At 45.2% G+C, this 26,484-nt stretch overlaps 1 protein-coding gene across 4 annotated transcripts in view; it reads right to left on the minus strand.

Annotated features, from left to right (window-relative positions):
• BCAS3 (BCAS3 microtubule associated cell migration factor) overlaps positions 1–26,484 on the minus strand; it is a 3,636,180-nt gene that overhangs the window by 2,579,283 nt on the left and 1,030,413 nt on the right. For all 4 annotated transcript variants that reach the window (XM_085649432.1, XM_085649434.1, XM_085649433.1 and 1 more), the window contains exon 11: positions 23,188–23,271. In XM_085649432.1, the coding sequence (XP_085505558.1) occupies positions 23,188–23,271 (84 nt within the window). The remainder of the gene's footprint in view (positions 1–23,187; positions 23,272–26,484) is intronic.

The following is a 26,484-nucleotide window of genomic DNA, read 5'->3' on the forward strand; positions in this document are numbered from 1 at the left end:
GAAGGTGAAGGCCCCTGCTATAGGCCGACTTTCGGGCCGAGCCGAAGGGCACGGCTTCCGATTCAGTCTTTCGCTACATACCATGGCGTTTTAGCAGTGGCTGACAGCGAGCAGTTTTTTTTGGTCGAGACCGATTTGGGCTTTGTATCAGTGGTAGTAGTACTCACTATCTGATGCTTTTGTGCTTCTAAATAGTTCTACCCCTGTGTACCTAACATAAGTGTAGTACGAGGTAAGAAGTAGGTGCTGTTTTCTAAAGTATAGCTAGCTATAGTTTTAGTTTTGCCAAGAGTTGACAAAAGTTTCTCTAAGTTCTAGTCTGCTCCATACCTTAGAATGTGTGAGGTTGGAATCTCTTTCTGGGACTCAATATCTAACACCCCGCAAGGGGAGTTAGAAACACTGGAGCTGGATTCTCTGCAAGGAGGATGACAGCGTCTGGTCAGTGCATTAGGCGGGAACTCGATCTCCTTCCGAACTTGTCATGGCGAACCGCAAGTAGGCAGTCGAACTGGACTGTACCGGAACCGTGGTTTGCCAGGGCAAGTGCAGGCATATTTATACCTTGAAGGTGTTTAGGAATGCCTGTATTGACGTAAAAGTCGGGCATCGGAACGTCATGAATGAACCCCTAAGGAATAGATGTTCACGCATAATAAATGAGTTCTTTGAGAAATCAATATCCAAACAAGGGAAATTCCTAAAGGCTTAAGAGTCTGGCTTTCCAAGAACTCGTTGTGACATGGATTGACGGTTGTAGGAGACCATGCCTGTATTTGGTTAGCATGGACAATGCCTAAATAAGGTGATACCAATAATATAGGGCTGGATTTTCTATGCCTAAATAAGGGCAATATGAATTGTACCTATATAAGGGCATAAATCGGGAAACGTATATAAGGAATCTAAATCTACACAACAGGACAGAAGCGGAATGGAGTTGGTTCCATCAGCAGGTCATTCTCCAAACGATGCTGAAATGGAGAAAGGGAGCCCGGGAGGGTGTGGCCCATAGGCAGCAAGAGCGAGCCGTAGACCCGTGACACAGAAGGGAGAGCTCTCAGACGCAGCAAACTATGTGATAGAGACAATACCGTTGAGTGGAGATCTATACAAGAACCGATAGGTTGTTCAAAGGAGTCTCGAAGCGGAGGGTGAGAGATTACAGCTGAACAGGTTGGTGGAAAAAAAAATCTGAAGATGGCGTTGATGACCATGCGCAGTATAAGCAAGAAAAGGAGTAACGCAACCTCGTGACTGAAGAAAACGTCTTGGTACAAAAACAACTTGTAATCATCCGAGCCCACCATTAGATGGCGGACTTATGCAAAGCATGTGTATCTACAGCACATATGCCTCGAATATATATATATATATATATATATATATATATATATATATATATATACACACACACACACACACACACACACACACACACACACACACACACACACACACACACACACACACACACACACACACACACACACACACACACACACACACACACACACACACACACACACACACACACACACACACACACACACACACACACACACACACACACACACACACACACACACACACACACAATAAGGTTGCTGGTTCCTCAAGCCACTTGGTTGCAGCGAGTGTGCAGCAGGGTAGCAAGCCCCTTAAATACCCCAAAAAGTCAGATTTTCCCTCATCTCCCATCCATCCAATGAATTAAAGGGAGACGGGCCGCCACTCAAATGCAATTCGAGCGTATTTTTTAAACACCAATTTTATGTATGTATGTATATATATATATATATATATATATATATATTTTTTTTTTTCTTCAAAACATCGGTAGCCCAATAAGCCGCACTCAAGACCAACGAACAGGTTACCAGCCTTTATTAGAAGTATGGCATCACATCCCAAGCTAGCAGATCAGCAGCTTTCCCCTCACATGACGCGTTTCGAGTGATTCTCTTCATCAGAGGCAGAGGCTGGAAAGTTCGTGCTCAGGCGGGCAAAACACTCCCTCATTTAACAATGTCACGCCCCTTATTCACGTATGTCTTTATGGGAAATGTAGTGCCCAATTATTGCCTCCATTATGCGGTGCACTAATAACTGCAAATATGGCCCTGGAAATGAGCCCCAGCTTTGGTGTAGTGCCTCAATCTTCGATTCGTTGCTCCACATTAAGAACGGTGTATCCATTCTCGTGGCCCCCTTGGGATCTTGGGGTGGTGCAGGCTTGGCGGAAGGGCGTCCTCCTCGTATTTTTCTAAACATCGGTAGCCCAATAAGCCGCACTACACCGAAGCTGGGGCTCATTTCCAGGGCCATATTTGCAGTTATTAGTGCACCGCATAATGGAGGCAATAATTGGGCCCTACATTTCCCATAAAGACATACATGAATAAGGGGCGTGACATTGTTAAATGAGGGAGTGTTTTGCCCGCCTGAGCACGAACTTTCCAGCCTCTGCTTCTGATGAAGAGAATCACTCGAAACGCGTCAGGTGAGGGGACAGCTGCTGATCTGCTAGCTTGGGATGTGATGCCATACTTCTAATAAAGGCTGGTAACCTGTTCGTTGGTCTTGAGTGCGGCTTATTGGGCTACCGATGTTTTGAAAAATACGAGGCGGACGCCCTTCCGCCAAGCCTGCACCACCCCAAGATCCCAAGGGGGCCACGAGAATGGATACACCGTTCTTAATGTGGAGCAACGATCGAAGATTGAGGCACTACACCGAAGCTGGGGCTCATTTCCAGGGCCATATTTGCAGTTATTAGTGCACCGCATAATGGAGGCAATAATTGGGCACTACATTTCCCATAAAGACATACGTGAATAAGGGGCGTGACATTGTTAAATGAGGGAGTGTTTTGCCCGCCTGAGCACGAACTTTCCAGCCTCTGCCTCTGATGAAGAGAATCACTCGAAACACGTCAGGTGAGGGGATAGCTGCTGATCTGCTAGCTTGGGATGTGATGCCATACTTCTAATAAAGGCTGGTAACCTGTTCGTTGGTCTTGAGTGCGGCTTATTGGGCTACCGATGTTTTGAAAAATACGAGGCGGACGCCCTTCCGCCAAGCCTGCACCACCCCAAGATCCCAAGGGGGCCACGAGAATGGATACACCGTTCTTAATGTGGAGCAACGATCGAAGATTGAGGCACTACACCGAAGCTGGGGCTCATTTCCAGGGCCATATTTGCAGTTATTAGTGCACCGCATAATGGAGGCAATAATTGGGCAAGGGTGTAATCACGAAGTAATCACCCTTGCTGGAGTCCTGGTTACTGAGACACCCCCCGGACGTCATATTCATTAGGCAGTCCTGACCGCCCCAATCCCCTGAAATTTCCTTCCGGACACCGCATTCATTAGGTTGTCCTGGCCGCCCCTCCCCCTCACTCTGATCCTCTCCGCTCCAGTCGATTATGATCATGGATTCCTCGTGACCAACTACTTTCTGTTTCAAGCCCCTAGTCGTTGTGTCTGAAACGAATACCAATTAATTAATTGTTGACACCTGATCAGCCAATTTGCCTTACGGCCACGAGTTCATTCTCGCCGACCCAGACCTGCTGACTTTCATTGCTCCTCTGGATCCAGCGTCCCGCCCTCTGTCACCAAGCCCCAGAATTACTCTGGACCCTTCCTCCCCACCGTTCCCTAACCTTGAACCTTCATCCATTTAGCACTGTGATGAATAATTCAACCCTGTCCTGACGATGATCCCAATTTAATCAGGATCGAAACGCCGTCGACCTTTTCAGCTTAACTGATGGCTTTATGGTTCCTCAAATTGATGTAAAAATAAGTCTCTAATGTCGAAAATTGAATTCAGAACCTTGTAATTATCATTCCACTATTCACTTTCACTTCACGTTGCGCCGTCCCTTGCTGATCTCACCTTGTCACTTGCGTCGCTGTCTTCGTGTCACATACACTTTAAGCACCAAGTACAAGTCCGGGTTGTCTTTATGATATATTAATTGTATGTACAGTGCTGCTATTACTGCTTCATTTTTTGGACCTTTCAAATTTATACATGTTTTTATGTAGGCAATTTTTTCCTAATCAAATACAGTATTTTTCTTAAATCATTCTCTTCTTGAGTCTTCCCTATCTCCTTTGTAATGTTTTTTACATGCAAATCATTTGTCTTGGTCGAATGATACCAGTTGAGAGTTGTTGTTTTTTCTTACATTATTACCCTGTCTCAACGAGGTTTACGGGTTATGCTCCTGTTGTTCTTTTTTTAATCATCTGTTCATGGCATGTACATGTAGTACTTTAGATTCACATGCTCTGCATACTCCTGCCAACTAGTGTTGGGCTTGGATGTGTGCAACTTATTTTTTAAGTGAAACAGGTAGCAGACTAGGAGCCAAATGTACGACTGTTTTTTTGCGTTCGCAAACTGGAATTCGGCCTGTTTGTGACTACAAAACAGGTCTGCCCTATGTACAAACCCTAATTTGCAAGTGGGTGAACTATTACTCGCTATTAGGAAGGGGAGTGCCAAATGTGTCCCTTCCTAATAGCCATTCGTACTTCAATGGAAAACACTCACAGTTTACCACCCATTCCAAAAAGATGGTAAACTACTCGCTAATGGGAAGGGGTCCCCAGGGGACCCCTTTCCCTTTGTGACTGGCAGCAAAATTATTTTTTAAAGAGTAGACAGTGGTCCCAGGGACCACTGCCTACACTTGAAAGGATGCATTTAAAAACAAAACTGCTTTATTTAAACAGCAGTCACAGACATGATGGTCTGCTGACCTCAGCAGTCCACCATCTCTGGGAGTGCTAGCCATTCACAATGGGGTCGCAAATTGCACCTGCCTCATGAATATTCATGAGGCAGGCTATTTGCTACCCCATTAGGAATCGCAAACAGTTTCTGAGACACTGTTGTAAATTCCATTTTGCGGGTTTCAAATTGTGAGTCGCAAAACAACGCAATTTGCAAGTCGCAAAAGGGAAGGGTCGTACATCTGGCCCTAAGTCTTGGACAGTTGGCTTGATGAACATGCGTTTTGGGGAAGACAGTAATGGACAAATCTTTTCTATTTGACTGCATAGCAGGCCCGCGTGGTGGGACTTCGGGCCTCCTTGAGGATGGTCATTCACTCAGGTAGACAAAATCGAAGACTTAAGAAGTCAAATTGTGAGACTGAGCTGCATAGGGTTCGGATGCCTGATAGTGTCCTGGTTCTGAGTAAGAAGTTCTTCGTCAGTAGGCGGCTTCTCGCGGGGCACTAGGGATAGGTCAAGCAGGGTGTTGAACCAGGGTTGTCTGGCTCATGTGGGAGCCACCAGGATGAGATCTACAAGAACTACAAATGGAAGGAGTGGAGAAGCGGAAAACCTTAGGCAAATATCACTGGCCAGTTCATTCATAGTGAATTGCCCATGAAATGTGAATATGTGAACCTGGAGATGGAGCTTGGGCATTTGACGTTTCAGCGGTGGTAAAGATGTCTACGCCAGGGGACCCCCAACAACGGAAGTACGAAAGCAGGACTTGTGGGTGGAGTTCCCACTAGAACTTGTTGCTGCATCCTGCTGAGCAGGTCTGCCAAATTATTGTCCGCTCCTGGCAAGTACTCTGCCAGTAGAGGAAAATGTGGTGAGGTGCCTTTTGCCAAATGCCCTGAGTTAATGCTGACAACTGTGGTGTGTGTGTTTTACCCTGTTTCTGGAGGTAATACATGGCGGTCATGTTGTCTGTTATCTTTATGTTGAATGTGGCTGAAGAAGGCTTTGAGTGCTAACTGGATGGCAAGTAGCTCAAAGTAGTTGATGTGGAAAACCAGTTGGTGGGTGTCCATATTCCCTGAATGGTTAAATGTTGAAAATGTGCCCACCCCACCTGGTGAGGGAAGCGTCCATAGGGACGGTCACTTGCGGTACTGAGTTGAAAAAGGCCAGCCATGCACTGTAATTAGTGATGGGTGCTGGCCCAAATCAACACTAGATCCTCCCAGTCACCTTCTGCTTGCAAAGGGCGCATTTCTAACCTGGTGTGGGGAACAATAGTAACATGGGAAACCATCATGCTGTAGAAGTGAATAACTGTCCTTACCGGTATTTGGCAATCTGGCTGGTAAAGGGGCAATAACGACTGGAAATCTTGAACCCTTGCTTGGCTGGGATAAGCTTTTCCAGTGACTGAGCTGAAGACTACCCCTAAGAAGGACTGAACCTGAAGGGGATGAAGGTGGAGCTTTACTGTGTTGACGTGATCCCTACATTATGCAATAGGTATATATTGGTTTGAGGATGAGCCAAGCACTGTTGTTCATTAGCGCTCTTGATCAGCCAGTCATCCAAGTAAGGTTAAATATGTGAATGCCAGTCCTCCTGAGATTGGCGGCTACCATTGCAAGACACTAAGTGAACACCCTGGCAGCTGTGGTGACCCTGAAAGGGCATCACTTTGAACTGAAAATTCTGGCCACTTACCATTAACCAGAGGTACCTGGCTGGGTAGATCATGATGTGAAGGTAGGTGTCCTGGTGTCTTTCCAGTAAAGTGCTGTCATGAAGTCGCCTTGCTGCAGTAGAGGGATGACATCCTGGAGCTGGACATGAGGAAATGCTCTGAAAGATGTTGTGTTGAAGGGCCTCAGGTCTAGCATAGGGTGCACTGATTTGTACTTCTTTGGCATACGGAAGTACAGGAAGTACATTACTCTGTGAATGGGTTCTATGACCCCCTTGATATTGAGTGCCTCTACTTCCTCTTGAAGGAGCGCTGATGTTCTGGGGAGAGGATGTGCCTGTGTGGAGGGACGTTTGGTTGCAGTGAGTTCTAAACCGTAACACTGCCCTATGATTGAAAGAACAAACTGATCTGAGGTGATCCCATGCCACTTTGCCAGAAACTTCTGGAGTCTTCTACTGACAGGTGTAGTGTGATCGGGGGTAGGGAGTGTAAGTCAATCTTTGGCAAGGCGGCTCCCTTAGCCACACCACCTTTGTCTCTGCCTAAGGAGTTGTAACTCATGTAACCTTCCTCTGAGGTAGTGGCTTCATGGGAGGTGGGCTTAGCCTCCCTTTGTACTGGGACCTGCAAAAGAAACCCTGGGAAAAAGGTGTCTTGAGGGCTCCCATAGACTTCATTGTATCTTTGTCATTTTTGTTTATCTTCTTGAGCATCTGGTCAACCTGCAGTCTGAAGAGGTGCTTCCTGTCAAAGGGCAGGTTAAGAAGATGTTCCTGTACAGAATGACGCCGGTAGTTACCGAACCGGTAATATAAGGGAAGAAAATACATCATCATATGTAATTGAGTACACCATGTAATTATATGCATACGCACAGTTGTATCGAATATAATGTAGGTGCCAGTTTAGGAATGCGACTGTATTTATAAAGCTACATAAAGAGTATACAATAAAGTATGTAACAAACTCAAGCCGCATATGCCAATGTTTGACATGTCAAAATATGAAAATGCTAATAAAAAAAAAGAAGATGTTGCTGTACTTCTGGCTAGAAGCCAGACACATGCAGCCAGGCATGGCAGTGAATAAAGCCGTTAGAGTTGATATGCCGCGCATCAGTATAGCGGCAGATCGAATGCTGGTGTTGCAGATGATCCCGGAGCTCATGAGCACGTTTCCTGTATTGTTCTGGGTGTTGGAAGAGCTCCTCCATTTCGTCCCAGTGTGCTCGATCATACCTGGAGTGCAGGCTGACTGAATTGGTGACCCGATCTTCCTGCTCTCCTTGTCTCATGGAGGTGCGTTGCATGTGCTTTGGGTGTTGGCACGCTTATAGGTCATTTGGACCACAAGGGAGTCCTGGGGGAGTTGTCCTCTGATGTGTGGGGGTCTGAGGGAGGGTTTGTATTTTTCGGTCCACTCTGGGGGTGACCACCCAGGTTTTAATCGGCTCCTTGAACAGATCAACAGAAGTTTTTAGCATTCCCTTGTGCATAGGCAGGAATTGCAGGGAGTACTAGGTGGAGGACAGCATCTTCTCAAGTAAATTCTCATCCTCCTAGACCCTAAGCATCTGTACCATATGAAATTTGGCAGGCTGATGCAGAACTTCATAGTAAGAGGTACAGTTATCTGGAGGGTATTGTTTTGCAGGGTAAAGGTCTGGGTCCGTGTTTCCGGGTGGATCGACATCATAATGGTCCCACAGGTCAATTTGGGGCTAAGGGTCCGATGGGGCCTCATAAGGATTCAGTGGGTACACTGGGACTACCACCCCCCCACCCCCCATCTCCCATTGGATAAGTGTGGGGAACCCTCTGGTGTTTCAGTCGGAGGTGCTCCCAGTGATTGAGGTGAAGGAGGGAGAGCAGGAGGTGGAGAGGAAGGAGGAGAAGTGCAATGTGAAGGATGAGGAGGAGAGTGTGATATGTGCCTGAATCTTTGGTTGAGGCTAGGTGAAGATCCTCCTGGTTTGTGGATGGAAGAGAGACCTTTTCTGCATGGCGTCAAGCTTGTCCTGCAAGATAGGCAGCTCTTGGTCCTCGGATATAATGGAGGACGGGGCTTTGGGCACCAAACTTTTTGGCGCCAAGGCCAGTGTCTGACTTGCTGGCACTGAGGAGGATTTGGGTGTCAAAGAGGAGTTCATAGGCAAAGAAGACCATGAGTGTGTCTTTGACGTTGATACCAAAGGAGTTGTCGGTGTCGAAGGTGTTGTCAGTACCAGAAGCCAGGTCTTCTGTGGCTGATTCGGTGTGCCGGAAGATGGATCGGAATTGGACCAGAGGCAAGTTTTTGGTGCCAACCAAGGCCCTTGAGCAATGGCGGACCGGAAGCCTCACTCTGAGCTTGACGCCTGACCCCCTCAAGGGCGGTGTTCAGCCTCAGTTCTATGGTGGGGATTTGGTGGAGTGAAGGATTGTGTACTCATGGTGGATGTCTTCCAAGGTTGGACCTGGATGGCCTAGGACTCTTCTGCCTCAGACTCTGAATGGGAGCTTGGTTTGGGGCTAAAATGAAGGGGCCGTTTGCCTTGGGGTCCCGGCTCAGTGACCTTCTCCACATTTAGGTCCCCGGAGAGGTCCAGGGTGTCATCTCCCTGTTACTGCATCATGGATGTAGATCTTGTCTTTACCGCAATGCCTTCTTACTGCGGAAGGTGAGGCAGGCAGAGCAGGAGGCATTGTTGTGCTCCAGACAAAGGTTGCAAACCTGGTGGATGTCTGTCTAGCGATACTTGGCATAATACTGTGGACAGTTTTGAAATGGAGTCCTTTCCATCAAGCAGTCACCATTTTCAGGGAGGCGGAGACGGAGTAGGTCCCAAAGGATGTGTCAAGTAGAACCTGGTCAGCAAGACAGATGAAGGTCGCGACAACACCGCAGAATACTGCAAGCGATTATTGTGGTCACTCACAGGAATGGAGAAACAAAAACGCTCGAAGACTATCATATATATACTATAGGTAGTATGGTAGGTAGGTAGTCATAGTCAGGATGTAGTTTCTGAATCCTCGCAAGATTTCTAAGGTTTTTATAGAGGAAAACCAAAACACTCAGTATGCAATGAAACATGCTGTAAGAGTCTAAGAGAGTGAACCCCTTCATCACATTTGCAAATCACACGTTTTGGGAAGAAGTTTTCAATGATTTCTTGAAATGTTTGGTTAGAAGGAGTTTCCTGAACTTGAAGCGTGGTTCCGAGTTGGGGCTCCAAGGCATTATACAAAGTGGGCCACAAGGGATTTTGGCGATTTAAGCGGCATTGTGGAATCTTTTGCAGAGAAGCGGATTTAAGGGTCCTAGTTGGGATATAGTGAGAAGCCCGTTTTTGGAAGTATGCTGGGCCTTTGTTCCAGTGTGCATTATGGATAGTATTGAATTGATCAACATGCACTGAATGCCAGAGTGCTTTCAAGGCTTGTTTGAGGTGCTTATAATTACATGAGTTAACTCACATTTTAGCAGTCCGATTTGAATTTGAAATCTATCAGATTCTTTGCAAGGCATTTGTAAATCACACTTTAAGAGTCTAGATGCCCACTGATAAAATAGATTCTTAATTTAATCCCATGGCAGGTTTTAAAAACAGAAAAGTTTGCAACACATGTTAAGTTTCAAAATGACTCTTAACCATAGCGTTGACTTGAGGAATGAATGAGAAGTTCGATTTAAAGAGGACCACTCAGGTTTTGGCCTCTCTCAGCAGCAGAAAGAGTATGCCCTAGATTAGAGGGCCATTTGAAACAAAGAGTACATGTGCCCTGTCCTATCAAGACTAGGATGTTCGTTTTCTTACACTTGGACAAACAAAGGTTTCCCTCATACAACGATGGACACAACATAGACTTCTAGTGTTGTTAGATTTTTACCCCAACAATTTTTTAGATGGATACAGGTTTGTGGGTCATTGGAGTTTATGAAGAAGTGGAGTTAATACTCATTTAGCAGTTAAGACAGTGGATGCATGTAGTAGTTAACAAGAAACAGTGAGAGGGTGGAGTCTTGGGATTTGCAGGATGAGGAATCTGTCAGATTCTAGCACACTTGTTGAATTTGACCACAAAGGCATGCTCCGATCCACTACAGTGCACTCAGAGAAATCTAAAACCATGGTTTCAGCCAGAACAATGCGATGAGGTAACGGATGGCAGATGGACCAAGAAGGATCCTAGCTTTTTGCTGGCCTGTATCAAGAGTGCTGAGGAGCTCCAAGTTGATGTCAGCCATAGCTTACACTTGCAGGTCAAAACCAAAAACTGATGGCAGGCAGTGGCTGAAATACCCAAAGCCATTGGGTTCTACCTTATACAGCAAAAAGCAAAAACTGTAACATGTCTTAATCCAAGTGCTGGCACTTGTAAGCTCTGAGCATGCCTTCTGGAAATTTCAGCTGGTGAGTAACAAACACACCATGAAAATCCGTCCGTAGAACATTTGTTTCTAGACATCCTCCAAACTGTTAATGAGAAACCTCCAGCTGAATGTAGTGGCACCTTGAAATTGGTTACTGAAGTCTACTGGCATCATTTGCCGAAAAAGAGAAAAAAGAACAGGAGTCTTGCTTCTTCTCACAAAAGTGCACCAGAGAGATTTCAACATTTTAGGTGCTACCCTTAAGAAGGCACGTGATCACACCAGTGGGCTAAAGGGGATATTGCTCTTGGTCATTTATGTGCGTGCTAATCTAGATCTGAGTGTCCATCATGGAGAGGGAATTTTCAGGAAAACCAGGACCAAATTGAAACTGAAGAGCTAGTAGATTGCTTTAGTATAGATTCACTCTGAGATACTTAATCATTTAGATTCAAAACTAGAAATCGATATTGTCAATATCTGTTTGGGGATAAATCATGCGGTCAATAAGCTAAAAAAAAATGGCAGACTGGTAAGTTTTTGATTATGTTGGTTAACTCTCCTGGGGCTCTCTTTCAACAGCCTGCATAAACGTATGCCTCTTTGCTTTCACAAGTTAAAAAGCAGCAGGTCCCAAAGCTAAATATGTAATGACAGAAACATTTGAGTACTTAACTTCGGAATAATTTAATTATTTTTAAAAAGTAGCACCATATCCTTCCTCTCACCACCCTCGTCAGTTAACATTCACTGCCTCCCAATAGTAGAAGTTAAACTCACTATGTGCTAACAAGCTGTCTGCATGAAGCAGTTCCTTTTTTGGGCCACAATACAACCACCATGATGAAACTCCTCTTGCAATTAAGGAGGCAATCATCTCACTCCTGAAAAACACCCTGAGCAGAAACTCTTTTACTTGCCAGCTGTCAGCCAATTTCCATCATCCCATTCCCCAGGACAACTGTAAAATGAGTTGTAACACACAGCTAAGAATAACAAAATAATCTTGCTTCATAAATTGCAACCAGGTTTCTCAACCCTGAGAAAACAAAGTCGGCACAAGCAAACATCAAAGCGGGTGTTTCAAGCATAAGATACCATGGAGTACCCCGGTAGTCTGTACTGTTTTCTCTGCTATTCACAGGCAAACCTCACATTTTGAAAGCATGGTATGTCTTAAGTAGTTGTCACTGAGGCACTATGCAAAGGAACACGGAGGAACAAAAGAATCTCCTAAAATCTAGAACCCTGGCAGTTTAACTAAATTAGAGAGGCAAATTGTAATAACTGACACAGCTGCAATTATTTGTCTGGACACATGGAGCTATTTGGAAAAGCCCTTTTTGTGGTGAGGAAATGGCTTTTTGCAGGTTAACTCCCACTTTTTTACTATTGGGTACTTGTGTAATGATTCTGTGGTGCTCTGGGTCCCCCTGCTGACCAGGCCTCAGTGCATGTGCTCTGACCAGTAAAAGGATGAAGTATGATTGGATCACCCACAATAAGCATAAGTTAACTTACTTATAAGTCCCTAGTATGTAGTACCAGGGGTATGCAGGGTCTGTAAGTTAAAGTGATGGACTCCACCGCTTATTGTGCCACCAATAGAATATATACAAGTCACCCCTAAGGTAAGCCTATCGATCCCTAAGCCAGGGAGCTCTATATTAAGAAGCAGGACATGTGTTTCTATATGAGACTACCAAAGTTGGTACTTCAAGGTATCAAAATAATGTTTACATTAAAGTAGACTTGAAGCCCAAGCCGAATTTAAAGTACCTTTTAAGTGAGTGGCAAATTTTGACATTTGTACCTCTGTTGCCAAGTTTTCCAGTAACAGAGATTGCTAGCCATGAGACAGCCTACTGTTCTTCTGGGGAGATATGCAAACGACTCCCAAGGAAGGAACAGAGGGGCCTGCCATTGGAAGAGGTGTTACCTCTCCCTGATAGGAAGGCTAAACAGGGTGGGAGCCCAAAAGGCGACCTTCAAAAGGGAAACCGCCTTTGAAAGGAAACTGATGGTCACAAATGAGGGCGGCTGCTCTTTTGTTTTGTTACAAAGGTTGGTATTTGGGACAGGGCGGGGGAAACAGTTGTCAAAACAGTTTTCCCGTGTTTTGTAGCCATCAGGCAGGCACATCTCTAGGGTGGGTTACAAAGCTGCACAGAAAGAAACAGGGAGGTGTGGTCAGAATATAGCACTCTTCAATAGCTAGATGTCACATTTTGCAGGAAGTCATGTTCAGGCAGAAAAAGTCCATTGGCTACTAGTCACTACATATCCCCCAAGGGCAAGTTGTGGGCATAAAAGTGGCACCCCTGTGACTCAGACCTCAGATCACGTCTAAACTGGAGCGAGGACAAAGGAATGACGGTCATGCTGTTCCCTGTATCTGTCAAAAAGCGACTGCACCAAAGACTGATCCTTGGGCTAGCAAAGAGAGGACTGTACCGGTTGTGCCCTGCTCAAGGAAAAGTCATCCCCGAGCCCCAAACACAAGAGGTGAACTCCAAGAGTCAGTTGGCTGACTTCCTGTTGCAGCTCCAGGGCCACAAAAGTTGAAGAAGCCTGCCTTGATGAGCTGGTAGTCACAATTGCTAGATTGCCACTGACCACTAAAACAAAGCCTGGGACACTGATTCTTGATGCTCGAAAGTTATACCTGAGTCTGCTGAGCCCAGGAGAGTCTGAGTGCAATTTAATCACCCCAGACTAGCCTTAGTTAAAGAAAACAGCTGACTTTGCTGTAAACGGAGACCGGTAGACCTGTGGCAACTGTTTTTTGACTGTACTTCAACCAGACTTCAAGGACATCAACCTCTGTGGCTAAAATCGCCCCATCGTGTTTGTGGAAAGAGAGGTGGCTCCTTTCACTGAGACCCACGTCAACCAGGTCAGCAAAGGGTGTCCGGGGGGTCTGTAGATGAGTGTCTCGCAGAGTGTGGTCTTTGGGCTGGGCTTGATCTGGAAATGCAGGTGTTCGGCGGAGGGGAGGGTTTCGCTGGAGGTGGCGAGGCGGAGGGTGCTTTTGTGGACTATGGCAAGGCCTCCTCCCGGGTGGTTGGGGCGGTCCTTCCTCTGGATCTTGAAGCCATCCAGGATGGCGGTGTTGATGTCGAGGGCGGAGGCGGCGTTGATCCAGGTCTCCGTGAAGAAGGCGATGTCGGGCGAGAGGGAGTCGAGTAGGTTCCAGATTTCCATGGTGTGTTTGTGTACTGAGCGCACACTGAGGAGGATGCAGCTGAGGGTGTTGTGGGTGCTGGTGTTGGTGGTGTTGAGGGTCAGGTTGGTGGAGAAGGTCCGGCGGCAGTGCAGGCAGGCAGAACTGGCCGTGGGTCGTGTTTAGTGAGGCCTGTTAGCAGTCTCTGGGTCTTCCAGGGTTGAGTGCAAGGAGGGCGGCGGATTCGTAGCGGTGGGAGGTTGTAGATCCAGGGGTCCTGGCGCTGGTCGAGGTCATGTCACGGACGGGCGCAGACGGGCTTGCCTTAGGCTCGCCTTGCGCACTGCAGCGGCGCGACCGCGCAGCGGCTGCCATTAAGTAGGGGAGGGAAGGAGTAGCTGGGAGGCGGGATCGGAGTGGACAGGGGGCAGGGGCGCAGGGGCAGCAGCGGCGGGAAATGGAAGCGGGAAAAACGGCACAAAGGGCACAACAGGCACTGAGGTGTAGGGAAATAAGAGATCCGCAAAATAAACAATACAATACCAGGAGTTAAAAAAAAACACAAGACGAATAAGTAGGAATTAACAGGAGACGATACCAGAGTTACAGCCCCAGGGGGTGTAGGTAGGCAGAGGCACATGGAAGACAAACAGGCTGCAGTCTCGAACACCTCCCAGGGGAGGAGTGGAGGCTCAACGGCAGTAAGATAGAAGCGGAGAAAAGCCACCATCCAAGAAGGACATTTTATGTCACTCTTGTGAATCGGCTTGAATGGCGCTTTCATGAGATGAGACAACACAATGTTCAATAGCCAGAGCACCAGAGCAAGCCGAACCGGCAGGTAGGCTCTGAAAAAGCCTTTCATGAATTCCTTCACCAACCTGCAGGACCATAGGGATGATTGGTTCGAACGTCTCCTGTACCTTGAAATTGCAGCCAAATGGACTTTTACCAAGGAATTAGAGAGGCCAGCTTTTGCTAGCGACAAGAGGTATGGCAAAACCTCCTCCAGAGATGAAGAGAGCAGATGGCATGAGTGATTTGCACACCAGGAGTAGAATCTTCTCTATTTGGCCAAGTAACACTTGATCGTGGAGGGGGCACGGGCCTCGTTAAGAATGGAACGGTACTCCTCAGAAATATCTATGTACTCAAACTCAGTGTGGAGGAGCCAGGCTGACAAGTGAAGAGATTGAATTTGCGGATGATTCACCTGGCCTTGGTCCATAGAAAGTAGCCGTTCTGAAGGATGAAGACTAACTAGAGAGACTTCTGATAGGCGAAACAGCTCTGTGAACCAGTATTGCCTTGCTCATGCCGGGTCAATGAGAATGATGCGGCAAGGTTCTCGTTTCATTTTTTGCAGGACCTTGGGTATCAGTGGGAACGGAGGGAACGCGTAGGCAAATGTCCCTTCCCAGGAGAAATGGAAGGAGTTCCCTAGGGAACCTGGTTGAGGGAATCTGCTGGCGTAGAAAAATGTAGTGAACAGATCCAGGGTTGGCGATCCCCAACACTGAAAAATTATTTTGAGTTGAACGGCGTCCCATTCCCATCTGTGGCACTGCTTGGAATCTCTGCTGAGCGAATCGGCCCACTCGTTGAGCACCCCTGGAACGTGTTGGACCTGTAAAGAGAGGTTGTGGGGAATCAACCAATTCCAAATTTGTTGCACCAGACTTGAGAGAGCCGGCAATCTCGTCCCTCCTTGTTTCTGTAGGTAAAACATTGTGGTTGTGTTGTCCGTGCAGACAAGGATTCAAGAACCTTTTATCCTTTGAAGGAAGGAACGTAGCCCTAGAAATACTGCCTTCAGCTCCAACAGGTTGATGTGGCAAAGAGATTCCTGATTTTACCACTTCCCTTGAACCTGAAGCTCTTGGAGGTGAGCACCCCATCCCTCCATGGAGGCATCTGTTGTCATGACCATCAGAGGCTCTGGTGGAAGGAAGGATAGGCCTTGTGAGAGATTGCTTTTGACTTTCCACCAGGACATCGCCCTGATTATCTGAGGTGTGACTGAAATAATGTCCTCGAAGAAGCCTCGGGCTTGAACCCATTGGACATCGAGCTGCTCCTGGAGAGGCCTCATCCGTAACCGACAGTGAAGAATCAGCGGAATGCAAGATGACATCATCCTCACAGAAACAAACTTTTTTGAAGAAAGGGACTGAGCCATCTTTATAAGATGAGAAATTCTTTCTTCTGGGGAAAAGGCCATTGATAGGTCGGTGTCTAATCTCGCTCCCAGAAACACGAAAGACTTGGAAGGAAGGAGCGAAGACTTCTCTTTGGTGAGATTGAGACCCAGAGTGTGAAAATGGCGAAGGCAGGTACTTGTGGAATTTTTTGCACCCTGAAATGTCGGAGCCTTGATTAACCAATCGTCCAGGTAGGGAAAGACCGGAACGCGGGAGAAAAGCTGCCACTGGCACTAAGCATTTGTTGAATACACTTGGCGCAGACATTAGCCCTTAGGGCAGCACCTTAAACTGATAGTGGCACCCTGCCACTTGGAACCTGAGATAACGACGGTGCTTTGGCTGAATAGGAAGGTGAAAGTACGCATCCAGAAGATCCAGATAGGTCATGTAATCCCCTGAATCCAAGAGAAGGAGAATCTCCAGGAGCGACAGCATTAAAAACGGTAGGCTTTTGATGAACTTGTTCAACAACCTGAGGTCCATGACCTTCCTCCATTTTCCAGTTCTGTTCTTTATGAGAAAAAAGTGGGAGTAGAATCCCAAGTTGCGCTGACTGAGCAGCACTATCTCGATTGCCTGCTTGTCGAGAAAGAGTTTCATTTCCCTTTTGAGAAGCGCCAGATGGCAGTGAGCAGTCTTCCTTGGGGGGGGGGGGGGGGGGGGGGGGGGGGGGGTAATCTGGAAGTTGTTGAAAAAATTCTAGGGTGTGACCATGATTGAAAACGTCTAACACCCATCTGTCGGATGAAACGGAGTTCCACTGCAGAAAGAATCTGTAGTAGTCTTGAGACGAATGAAGTGGTACTGGGGTGGCGGGTGCCTGATGAGTCTCATTGTTTCCTGCCTGTGTCATGGGATTTACCTCCCGAAGCGGGATGTCTTCGAGTTGGTGCTCTGGGGTAAGTTGAAGCAGGCGTCTGCCGAAAGGACTGAGCGGAGTACTGAGGATGGAAACCCTGTTGGTAATAGGGTTGAAAACGCTGTTGAGGCTGGGTCCAAGCAGCAAACTGGCCTCTTCCTCTTCCCCGAAAGGGAGATAACCTTCTCTGTTGTAAATTGGCTAAGGATTTTGCTGTATCCGTGTCGGATTTGATAGCCTGGAGTGCCTCATCAACATGCTTACTGAACAGATTCTTTCCAACAAATGGCATGTCCAGCACCTTCGCCTGGACTTCTGGGTGAAAAGTAGTAGCTTTCAGCCAACCCTGCCTGCGTAACACTGCGGCACCCGCCATTTGCTAAAGGCAGTGGAGGCAATGTCCATAGCCACATCAATGACTTTCGATGAATCTCTCTCACCCTCTGAAAGGATTTCCTTTGCCTCCTTTTTCTTATCTTCCGACAGGGATTCCAAAAAAGGCACAATGCCCGACCACATCTGCCTGGCGTACCTTCCAATAGCCATTGCATTGGAGGCTCTGATGGCTGTAGCAGCCGGCACGGACAATCTCTTTCCAATATTGTCCAACCTACTCCCCTCTTTGTCCGGCAGGGTAGTCCTGAAGAAGCAGGGTTTTTTAATGTTCTCTGAGCAGCCTTCATTATTAACGAATCAGGCATCGGATGGCCAATGAGACCTGTCAGAGAGTCTTCTGGCGCCCGGTACTTCTTATCCAGCTTTGGAATGACTGATGGCACAGATGCTGGATTTTTCATTAGCTGGATACCTTCCTGTCACAAGAAGTCGATAATAGGGATTGCCCTAACCGAAAGTTGAGTGGAAGCCTTAAAATCGTACAAGAAGCATTCCTCTTGCTTGATGAGCATAGGGAGGTCGAAGCGTTTTGAAGCTCTTTCAAGCAGATCGTGGAAGCCGCGGATGTCTGCAGGTGGAGAGTCAGCCACTGGCAGCGTGGTAGAAGGCAGCATATGCGCTACTTAATCCATCCACTCGTCATGGACATCAGTGTCCACTTATATCTCTCCCTCTTCCAGTTGATGGTCTCCACTGTCCGATGCCCTAGTTGAGATTTGCAGAGGAGGTAAGGACTTCTGTGTTGGTGCAGCCAGTGGGGTTTCCTGAACTGGAGTCATGGCAGGCTCCTCCTGGCGAGAAACTGGTTTTTGTGCCACAATGGTTTCAGGGAATCACTTGTAGTAGTCATCTAGCATGAAACGTAAGTCAGTGACTAGTGACACTGGCACATTAATGGAGGGTTCTTGACGACTCCTGTTCATAATATGGGTAGTGCTCCTGGAAGGCATCTAGGCGTTGCGCACCGAGCGCCTCTCTGAAAAGGAATAGTCACCCTCAAAGTAAGTCGACGGATAATCTGGCTGATCCTCTTCATCAGATTCCTGGCACTTCGCTCTCAGTTAAGAGGGGATGTAGGCAGGGTCAAACGGACCTTCACCCTCAGATTCCTGAAAATCCAGGAGGCGCGAAGGAGGCAGAGGAAATATTTTTGAAAAGTCTTGTAATAGAAATTTTGAGACTGGTAAGTCCATTTTCCTCGTCGACGGGATCGTCAACGGAATCGTCACCACGGACTGTGACGACGGCGTGGAAGTATCCGTCGACGGGGCGGTGACGCTCATCGAGGGCGCAGCATACAATTGGACCATCGATGGTGTGGCTCTCATCGGCGACAAACTCCTCACCAAAGCCACCGATGATGTCACTACTTCCGTCTTCATCGAAGAGACAGCAGTCGTCCTCTTCACCGTTGATGTCATCGATGTCGCTGACGAAACTGTCGACGAAGTCTTCCTTTCAACGGTCGTAGGTGGAGAATGCCTCGTTGATGGGTCCGACGACAGGCGGAATTTTTGTACAGGCGGAATTTTTGTGAGGCAGTAAGTGGTGCAGAAGGAGAAGCAGAGCCAGATCTTTTTTGGGTCTGAGAAGAGCCAGGTTGCTCTTTTTAAACTTTCTTTTCCACTGAAGACTCCTTGCTCATTGATCTTAGTTTTTTGGGGGGGGATCTCTCTAAGCAGAAGAAGGATCTTCTTCCTTCCTTTTCTTTGAGGAGGAATGAGGCCTCTCCTCACTCTCTGAGTCAGAATTCCTCATAGATCTTTTCTTCTTAAGCCAAATAAGAACCCTTCACTCACGGTCTTTGAAGAAAAAGTCTGGCAGTGCTTACAGTCTTTAGGCTTGTGCTCTGGATAAAGGCAATATAAGCACTCTTTATGAGATAAGCCTGCACTTTCCAAAAGTCTTGCAGGGCCTGAACACCCCTATTTAGGTCTCGCCTAGCAGCGCACATGCGCTGCTCAGCGAGACTTATTGTAAGGGCTTCAAAAAGCTCACCACACACACGCTCGTGCGTGTGTGGCCTATTGCTTGCGGTTACCCGCACGGCGCCATATGTTTTGAATTATCGTGCCCAGACACGGGCGCGATAATTCAAAACATATGGCCTGGTGTTTGCTCTCGCGCGCACCACTCTCGGGACGCTGCATTCCTTGAATTCCTTGTTATTATCGTTCTTTGTACTCAACTTTATTCGGGAAGTGACCGTCTTGCTGGCAGCTTGATGTGTTTGGTAAGCAGGAAGGTGTGTAAATAAGGTGATATCGGGCCCCTTTCTTCTTGCAGCTTGCTTACTGTTTGCTCGGCTACTTAAAATATGTGATACTTCAAGGCGCACAAATTGTACAAAAGAAAAAATGCCTGGATGAGTCATCGCAGAAGGCTCCTCTGCACGCAAGGGAGTGCTGGCTCTGACTTAGCCCAGGCCGTCGTGGTGCATCGGGTAAACGGTGTTGAAGGATGGATGTGTGCTGGTGAGGAAGGGTCCTCGGCTAGCATGGAGTGCTAGCACCCCAATTATTTAAGGTAAGCACGATGGTCTCGGATTTGACAAGATTTTCGAAATGAAATGCAGAAATAATATAAGATGCATTTGGCGTTCGTGCAGGCAGTGGTTGGGCTCCCCGTTGCAGAAGAGTGCTTGATTCGCAATCCTCTCCCATAGTGTGTGTTTTGAATCAAATCTTTTACTGGAAAGGCCTGACAAAGGCATTCATAATTTAATCTGAAAAGACCGTGAGTTGCAGATCACAGGAGGGTGAGGTTATTTGTGCGCAAAATGCAGACACTTATCCGCCAAGATAGAAGTATTTATTTTTTGGAGTGCAGCATATTATCCTTTTCTTTGACGAGGCTACAGTTGGCTTGCTGCTCAGGTTTTTTTATTTTTAGAATTTCCTGGGGTAGCTCACAACCATGAGCCGAGTTCTGGTCCCAGAGAGGTGTTGCTGCACTAAGTGTTATGTGTGTTTATCTTCCTAAGGTGGAGAAATCAGCCCGCCAGTTAATGGATAGTGCGGTCTTATCTGGTGTGCTTAAGAGCTGAGTAACGCAACATGTTAGACAGATCATCTACCTACGTCCATTCACCAGACAAAAGGGACAGCAGACAACAGTAACCATTAGGAGACATTATAAAAATACAAACACCTTGATAGAGCATCATATACATATTCAACACTGATAGTTTAACCAGTACCACCGTACCAGTAAATTCAAAAATGCTGGGCCACTGACATTTTACCAACCTAAGAGAAGGGTAAAAAAAGAAAACCTCTGACCACACCACTTAAGCGCTTCCATTGCTCATTAAGTAAGACAAGGCCACCATGCAATCCAACAAAGAAGTAGAGATGGACCTTTTCCCAAAAAATAAACTGTTCTTTAGCGGATGATGGCTCTGACTCAATCTGTTATAGGAACCTAAACATCACATAGAAACTACTCTCTGTACAGTGAACATCACTACAGTATCATACTGAGTGCAGGCTGCGTGGTATACAAACTGTGTTAATCTATAACTGACGTGCCCAGACATATCAGGCTTAAAAGAGTCAATGCTTACTGATTTTTACGTTTACGTCTATGATTCCATTGAAACAAAATCCCCACGGGGGGAGGACATCACAGCATTTCGTATTAAACCAGTTGTTGGGAACAGAAAAGGTATTTAAGTTAATAAGAAGGTGATGTTTGGAATCTCTGGCCCACAGCTTTTCTATGTTACTCTATAATAATTACAGCCAGCTATGGGCACATGTTTGTTTATATAGAAAAATGCATGTTGGAAAGGCAAATGCTCGCTAGAAAAAGCAGGTCTGATCACCAAAGCTAAGAATTGGGAGGTTGGTTGTTGATCCCATTTCCTGTTACACACACACACACACACGTTTTATTGTGGAGAACCCTTTTTGTAAGAAAAGACAAGAGCATCATCACACCAGTGGTTTTTAGGGCCATGTTGTATATTGCGGTTATGAGTGCTGTAACATCACCACGGCAAGTTTTTTTCTGAAATAGCCTAAAATATGTGCAATTCATTTGAATTTCTGGAAGCCGCCAGATGTTCTCAGTGCTGGAGATGTGTCATACAATTGGAATGCAGAGAATGTGTTCAACGAACTACTGGTGTAGGCCTGATGTCAGCTGGTGCTTCTGGAGTTTTTCAGCTTCAGTGCGAGTTTCCACGTTCCAGTCGTTTTTAACTTTCTTCATACTCTCATTGTTCCATCTGTAAATGTACTAGCACCTGATTCTGGGACAGTAACTCATGTACCTTGCTGGCTCCCACTGTTTATAGTTGCAGTAGCGTCTGAAACACAGGTTATTTCATTGTATTGGATTTGTATAGTATTGTGAGGGTCTCGGACAGAAATAACAAGCATTGGCATAGCTAATATGTCTCGCCTTTGGGACCCTATAAGTGTTTAGCCATGCAACAGTTGATGTTCTTGCACCAGGTAGATTGTGCTGCATAACTAAATACTTATAAGGTCCCAAAGGCGAGACCTATTGGCTATGCCAATGTTTGTTTAGACTCTGACATTCTGTAGAAAATACAGAAAATAAGCAATTAACTCACTTTCTAGCAGCACCTCAGTTGAAGAGAAGGTTGAGGAAAGAACTGCCAGTTGAAAGTTGAAGAGATCAAAGTAGAAAAACTGTAACTGAGCGGAGCTCAGGGACACTCCCTAACACAAGACATGCGGTAAGAAATCTGAGGTATGGTAGCCCTGCAGGGGATGGATACACAGGGGTCTGCGATGTGATTTGCTGGAGTTTGGATATTCCTTAATGAGGTTAACTGGTTACTAAATACTGTTGATTCTCAAGGGAGATTGTCCTTTTAGCTTTATACAACTATTTTACTGTTACCATGGGACTCCCACCAGGACGACAGGGAAGATTCAAGCATGTAAATCTATAAAAGATACAATACTGGAGAACTCTCCTGCCAAAACTTATTAGCCTTAGTGACTTGCTCTCTGATGGAGATGGTAGCCAAAGCGGGCCCGAGTAACCAAACACAACTTTACAAAGGTTTTTCAAAGTTTTCAAAGTATGCGCTAACTACAGTAGTTAGCTTGTTTGTGATTTGAGTGAAAAGTAGCGATTTATTATTAGCTTAATAATTTATATCTCCGGAACCCTCTGGTAGATTTTGCTCATGTTGGTGTCTAAAAATGTATAAAATTGAGAACTGCTTTTATAAATTGGGGTCGGATTTTCTTTGTGTAGTACTTCTTCCATATTCTGTTTTGGTACTCATAATTGCTTTACACTTGTTCCTTTGACTAAGTCTGCATGAAGCCACAGCTACCCAAGGTTGAGCTAAGGTCCTGTAAACGAACCTGACTGGACCCAAGTCCGTTTGTGAGTTTGTAACATATAATACATCTCTTTCCTCACACACATTACAAATAAAATCATGCATTTAATGAGTAAGAAGAAGTGATCACAATGAACAGAAACGTCATGTGACATCTGAGGAGAGGACCCCAAACTGTAAGAAGCTAAATTAAAAGTTCAGCCTCAGTTTTTCAAAAGAGAAGAAAAAAACTTTTAAGTTGTCAACAACATTCTTTTAAGAGTCAGACAGTTTAAGCACGTCTGGAGAGTAGCTGCAATTGCATTTGAGGCATTTGCTCTCCAAGAGTCATTTAAAAACAACCTCGGATTTGTTCCCCCGTTTTGACTACCAAGGTAAAACAAAAATGTTAGCACTATGTTGTTCTTTCTATGAAATGGAAAATGTACTCACTTTTGCAGCACTAATAACAGTGGCAGTGTAAGACTGAATGTTGTCTCCACAAGCTCCGCCGTGGGACTGGTGACACCGGATGAGCTGAAAAAAGAGACAGGGGCTCACATCTGTTAAAAGATACATCCCTAACAATCAATGACAATATTTGCATTCATTGTATAATCAGCTATAAATGCCCACGAGTGCCCATCTGCATGCATCTGTTAAACACAAGTGGCACCCTCTAGTCACCTCAATCCATTAGAATCGAATGAGTGGGAGGCTGCCAAAACAGTTAAATTTTTACTGTCCGTCATCAGATATGAGAAAAGCCCTCATTTAGAATTCATAATTAATGTTAGACTGGTAGCACTTCTACAAATACATTAACATAAAAAGAATCCCATGCTTAACAATGACAGTTCATTGAAAACATTATATGCTTGATGTTTGTCAAGGTGCCATTTGAAATTGCAGATGACCAGGAGTACAACAGGCTGTACGGTCTCCTCTAGAATGGACTATTGGTATATAAAAACAATTCAGTTCATGCCAGAAAGTGAAAGAGTGACATATTGTGAAGCTGGAAAGATCTATGGCTGTAAGGGCAATGTGCTCAGGGGCTAGTAGGCATGTCAACAAACAATCACAAAGTAACTTGAACTGATAAAGTTTCTGTTCTACAAATGCTCTTCCCAAATTCACCATTAGCTTATATGGTTCCTGGAAAGGATTTCACAAGAGGATGGTATAATGTTCATAGTGATGCCAAAGATGCAAACCATAGTCTGATGTTATTTATTAAAACATTGACCTGTCTTCAGGATCAACCTCTGGACTGGTATTTTAATTTGTGTTGCTCTCACTGGATATTTCTTCGTTTTCCATGTGCAAGGAAATTGCCTTTCCATTCTGAACACTCACTGGACTGAATGACAAATACATTGCTAATGGATCGATCTTTACTACAAAGAGGTTTAAATTCAGGTAAAACATCCTACGGCATTTTTTACAGTTGACTTGAGCCACTTTTAGATTCTAAAGATCTACGTGGGTCCAAAAAGCTAAAAAAAAAAAATGAATTGTCTGGAGGCAACAAGTTGGTTTCGTAACGAAGAAAGTGTGCAGTGCTGTGGCATGGACTGCAAAATGACATTCATTAGGTTACTTCATTTGCATCACCATCATCTCCAGTATTTCTGGGAGCCCTTTGTTAGGAGGGATCCAATGGAGAGGGATTCAATTGCGTTCTCTTAGGATTGAGCAGAACCACTGCCCATTTCACCTAATTTGTCACTAAGTACTCTTAGAATACTGTCAGAGATAAGTAAGCAGAAGAGAAGACCCAAATTAGCCAGAAAACATTCAGATGAAAAAATCAGCATTCTGTTGCCAAGTGACAAGAGGGACTGACAATGAGATGTGGGTATGGTCAATGTTTGTTAAGGTTGCCCTTCTGATCAAGTCAGAGGGCTACAGGAATCCTTTCCTGAACTTGCTGGAGAAGCCTCAATGCACCATTCCTCATCCTCAAAGATTTAAATAGAAGAGTTGTGAAAGGCATCACATAGGCAAACATCTGCATAGTCTCAAGAGAAGGAATGGGTGATTGGGTTACATACCACTCTGACCGCCCAACCTGTGGGATTATAAGCAACACCCCCCTCCAAAGGAGAGATTTGACACCCACAGTTTCCTGTGCCTTTTGGGTACTGTAAAGGAGGCTATATGGATTAATTATTTTGCGTGCTGTGACAATTGCATATGCTTATGTTTCTAGATGTTTACAAACAAGAAGACTTGAGATACCAAGCCTTTGTGTTCATTTTAGGGTTAGACCTGATAAAGGATGTGTAATATTTACATTCTGGGCTAATTAATACTCATTGGAAATGATCATTATTGTTTTTCAACTTTATTTAGAAATGTTAATGATTGTGGATTGGGATCAATAATAGGCCAAAGTTGGATTTTATAGTGTGCAAGTGTGGTTGAGGAATGTGAGATGTTGCTTCCTGGGTCCTATGCATTAGATGTTTTGTTAAATAAGCTGTTGCTGGAAACTTTCATAATAAAATAAAAAGGCCGCTCTGTAAACAAATATATTTTATTATTGGATACAATTATTAAAAATATTTTGCAATTAGTACTTGTGTCACAAAATACAATTGAACATCTTCGAGTAATTGATATGGCTAAGTGGTTTTTTTTTTGGGTTAGGTTAATTGTATCCTGTGTGCCCACCCCAAATAAAAAAAAACAATTGTTGGGGTAGCCTCTTTTTTTTTGGTCACACTGCTATAAAGACCAAGTCTATCCGTAAATTGATATAAACCCTATATTTGATGCTGAGGCTGTTGTAACAGAAGGAGAAAACTGCAACACATGGAGGGAGAGAGAAAGGCATGATTTATGCAAACAATTCTCATAAAGCCCAACTCAACCCCAGGATGAGCCCAGTCCCAGAACTCGCAACTGCTGCACCAAGGACTGCTTGCAGCACTTGTGCACTGGCAAGACACCAGGTTAAGAAATTTTAATAAGGAGGACACTCAGATTAAAGCTCACTCTCGCATGAATATGTACCTAGTGTAAGCAGCTCCCTAAGCATTTCCTTCACATATAGATCCTACTAATGCAGTGCTTTTCAGCATACACCTGGATGGTTTCAAGAACCACCAGTTGCAGAACAGCTATCCAGTGTATTGCCCATAATGCACAGTGGTTAATTTTCTCATCATTACTGCTTTGCTTTGGCATTTCTGTAAGCAAATGCTTCATCGGACACCTCTGAATTACAAGTCAGCCCTATATAAATCAGCTAAACCAACACACTTGTGTTTCCTCTTTTTATATATGCCAGGGGTTTTTGGCTCCAGAAAAGCAAAACCTTCTCTATTTCAATGCCATTCATTATTGGAAGCAGACACAATCTTCTCTGATGTGGAAGAGCCGTATGGTGGTGTTCTTTATTCAAAACAACCCTCTTCCCAGCCCAACCAATAAATTAATCATCAAACTCATTACTTCTTCAATACGATTTATTGGTTATAAATTCCTTCATAAGTACATAAATCTAATATTTCTTAAAAATATCACAAAAGATACACACTATATTACAACAAAATCTATTTCAACATCAGTCCCTCAAAATGTTATGTTGATATTAAAACTTATAAAGCGCATGGCTACCCTCAAGGAGGGCTTCCCAGCGATGCCCTACTACTGACTGTAAAATCTCACTAAAGAGACAAGACTATACCATGAACAGCCAAGTCTTCAACTGCTTCTAAAACAGAAATGGTTGGAAGTTTT

The sequence above is a fragment of the Triturus cristatus genome, chromosome 3_2 (assembly GCF_964204655.1).
Source record: "Triturus cristatus chromosome 3_2, aTriCri1.1, whole genome shotgun sequence".
NCBI classification, from domain to species: domain Eukaryota; kingdom Metazoa; phylum Chordata; class Amphibia; order Caudata; family Salamandridae; genus Triturus; species Triturus cristatus.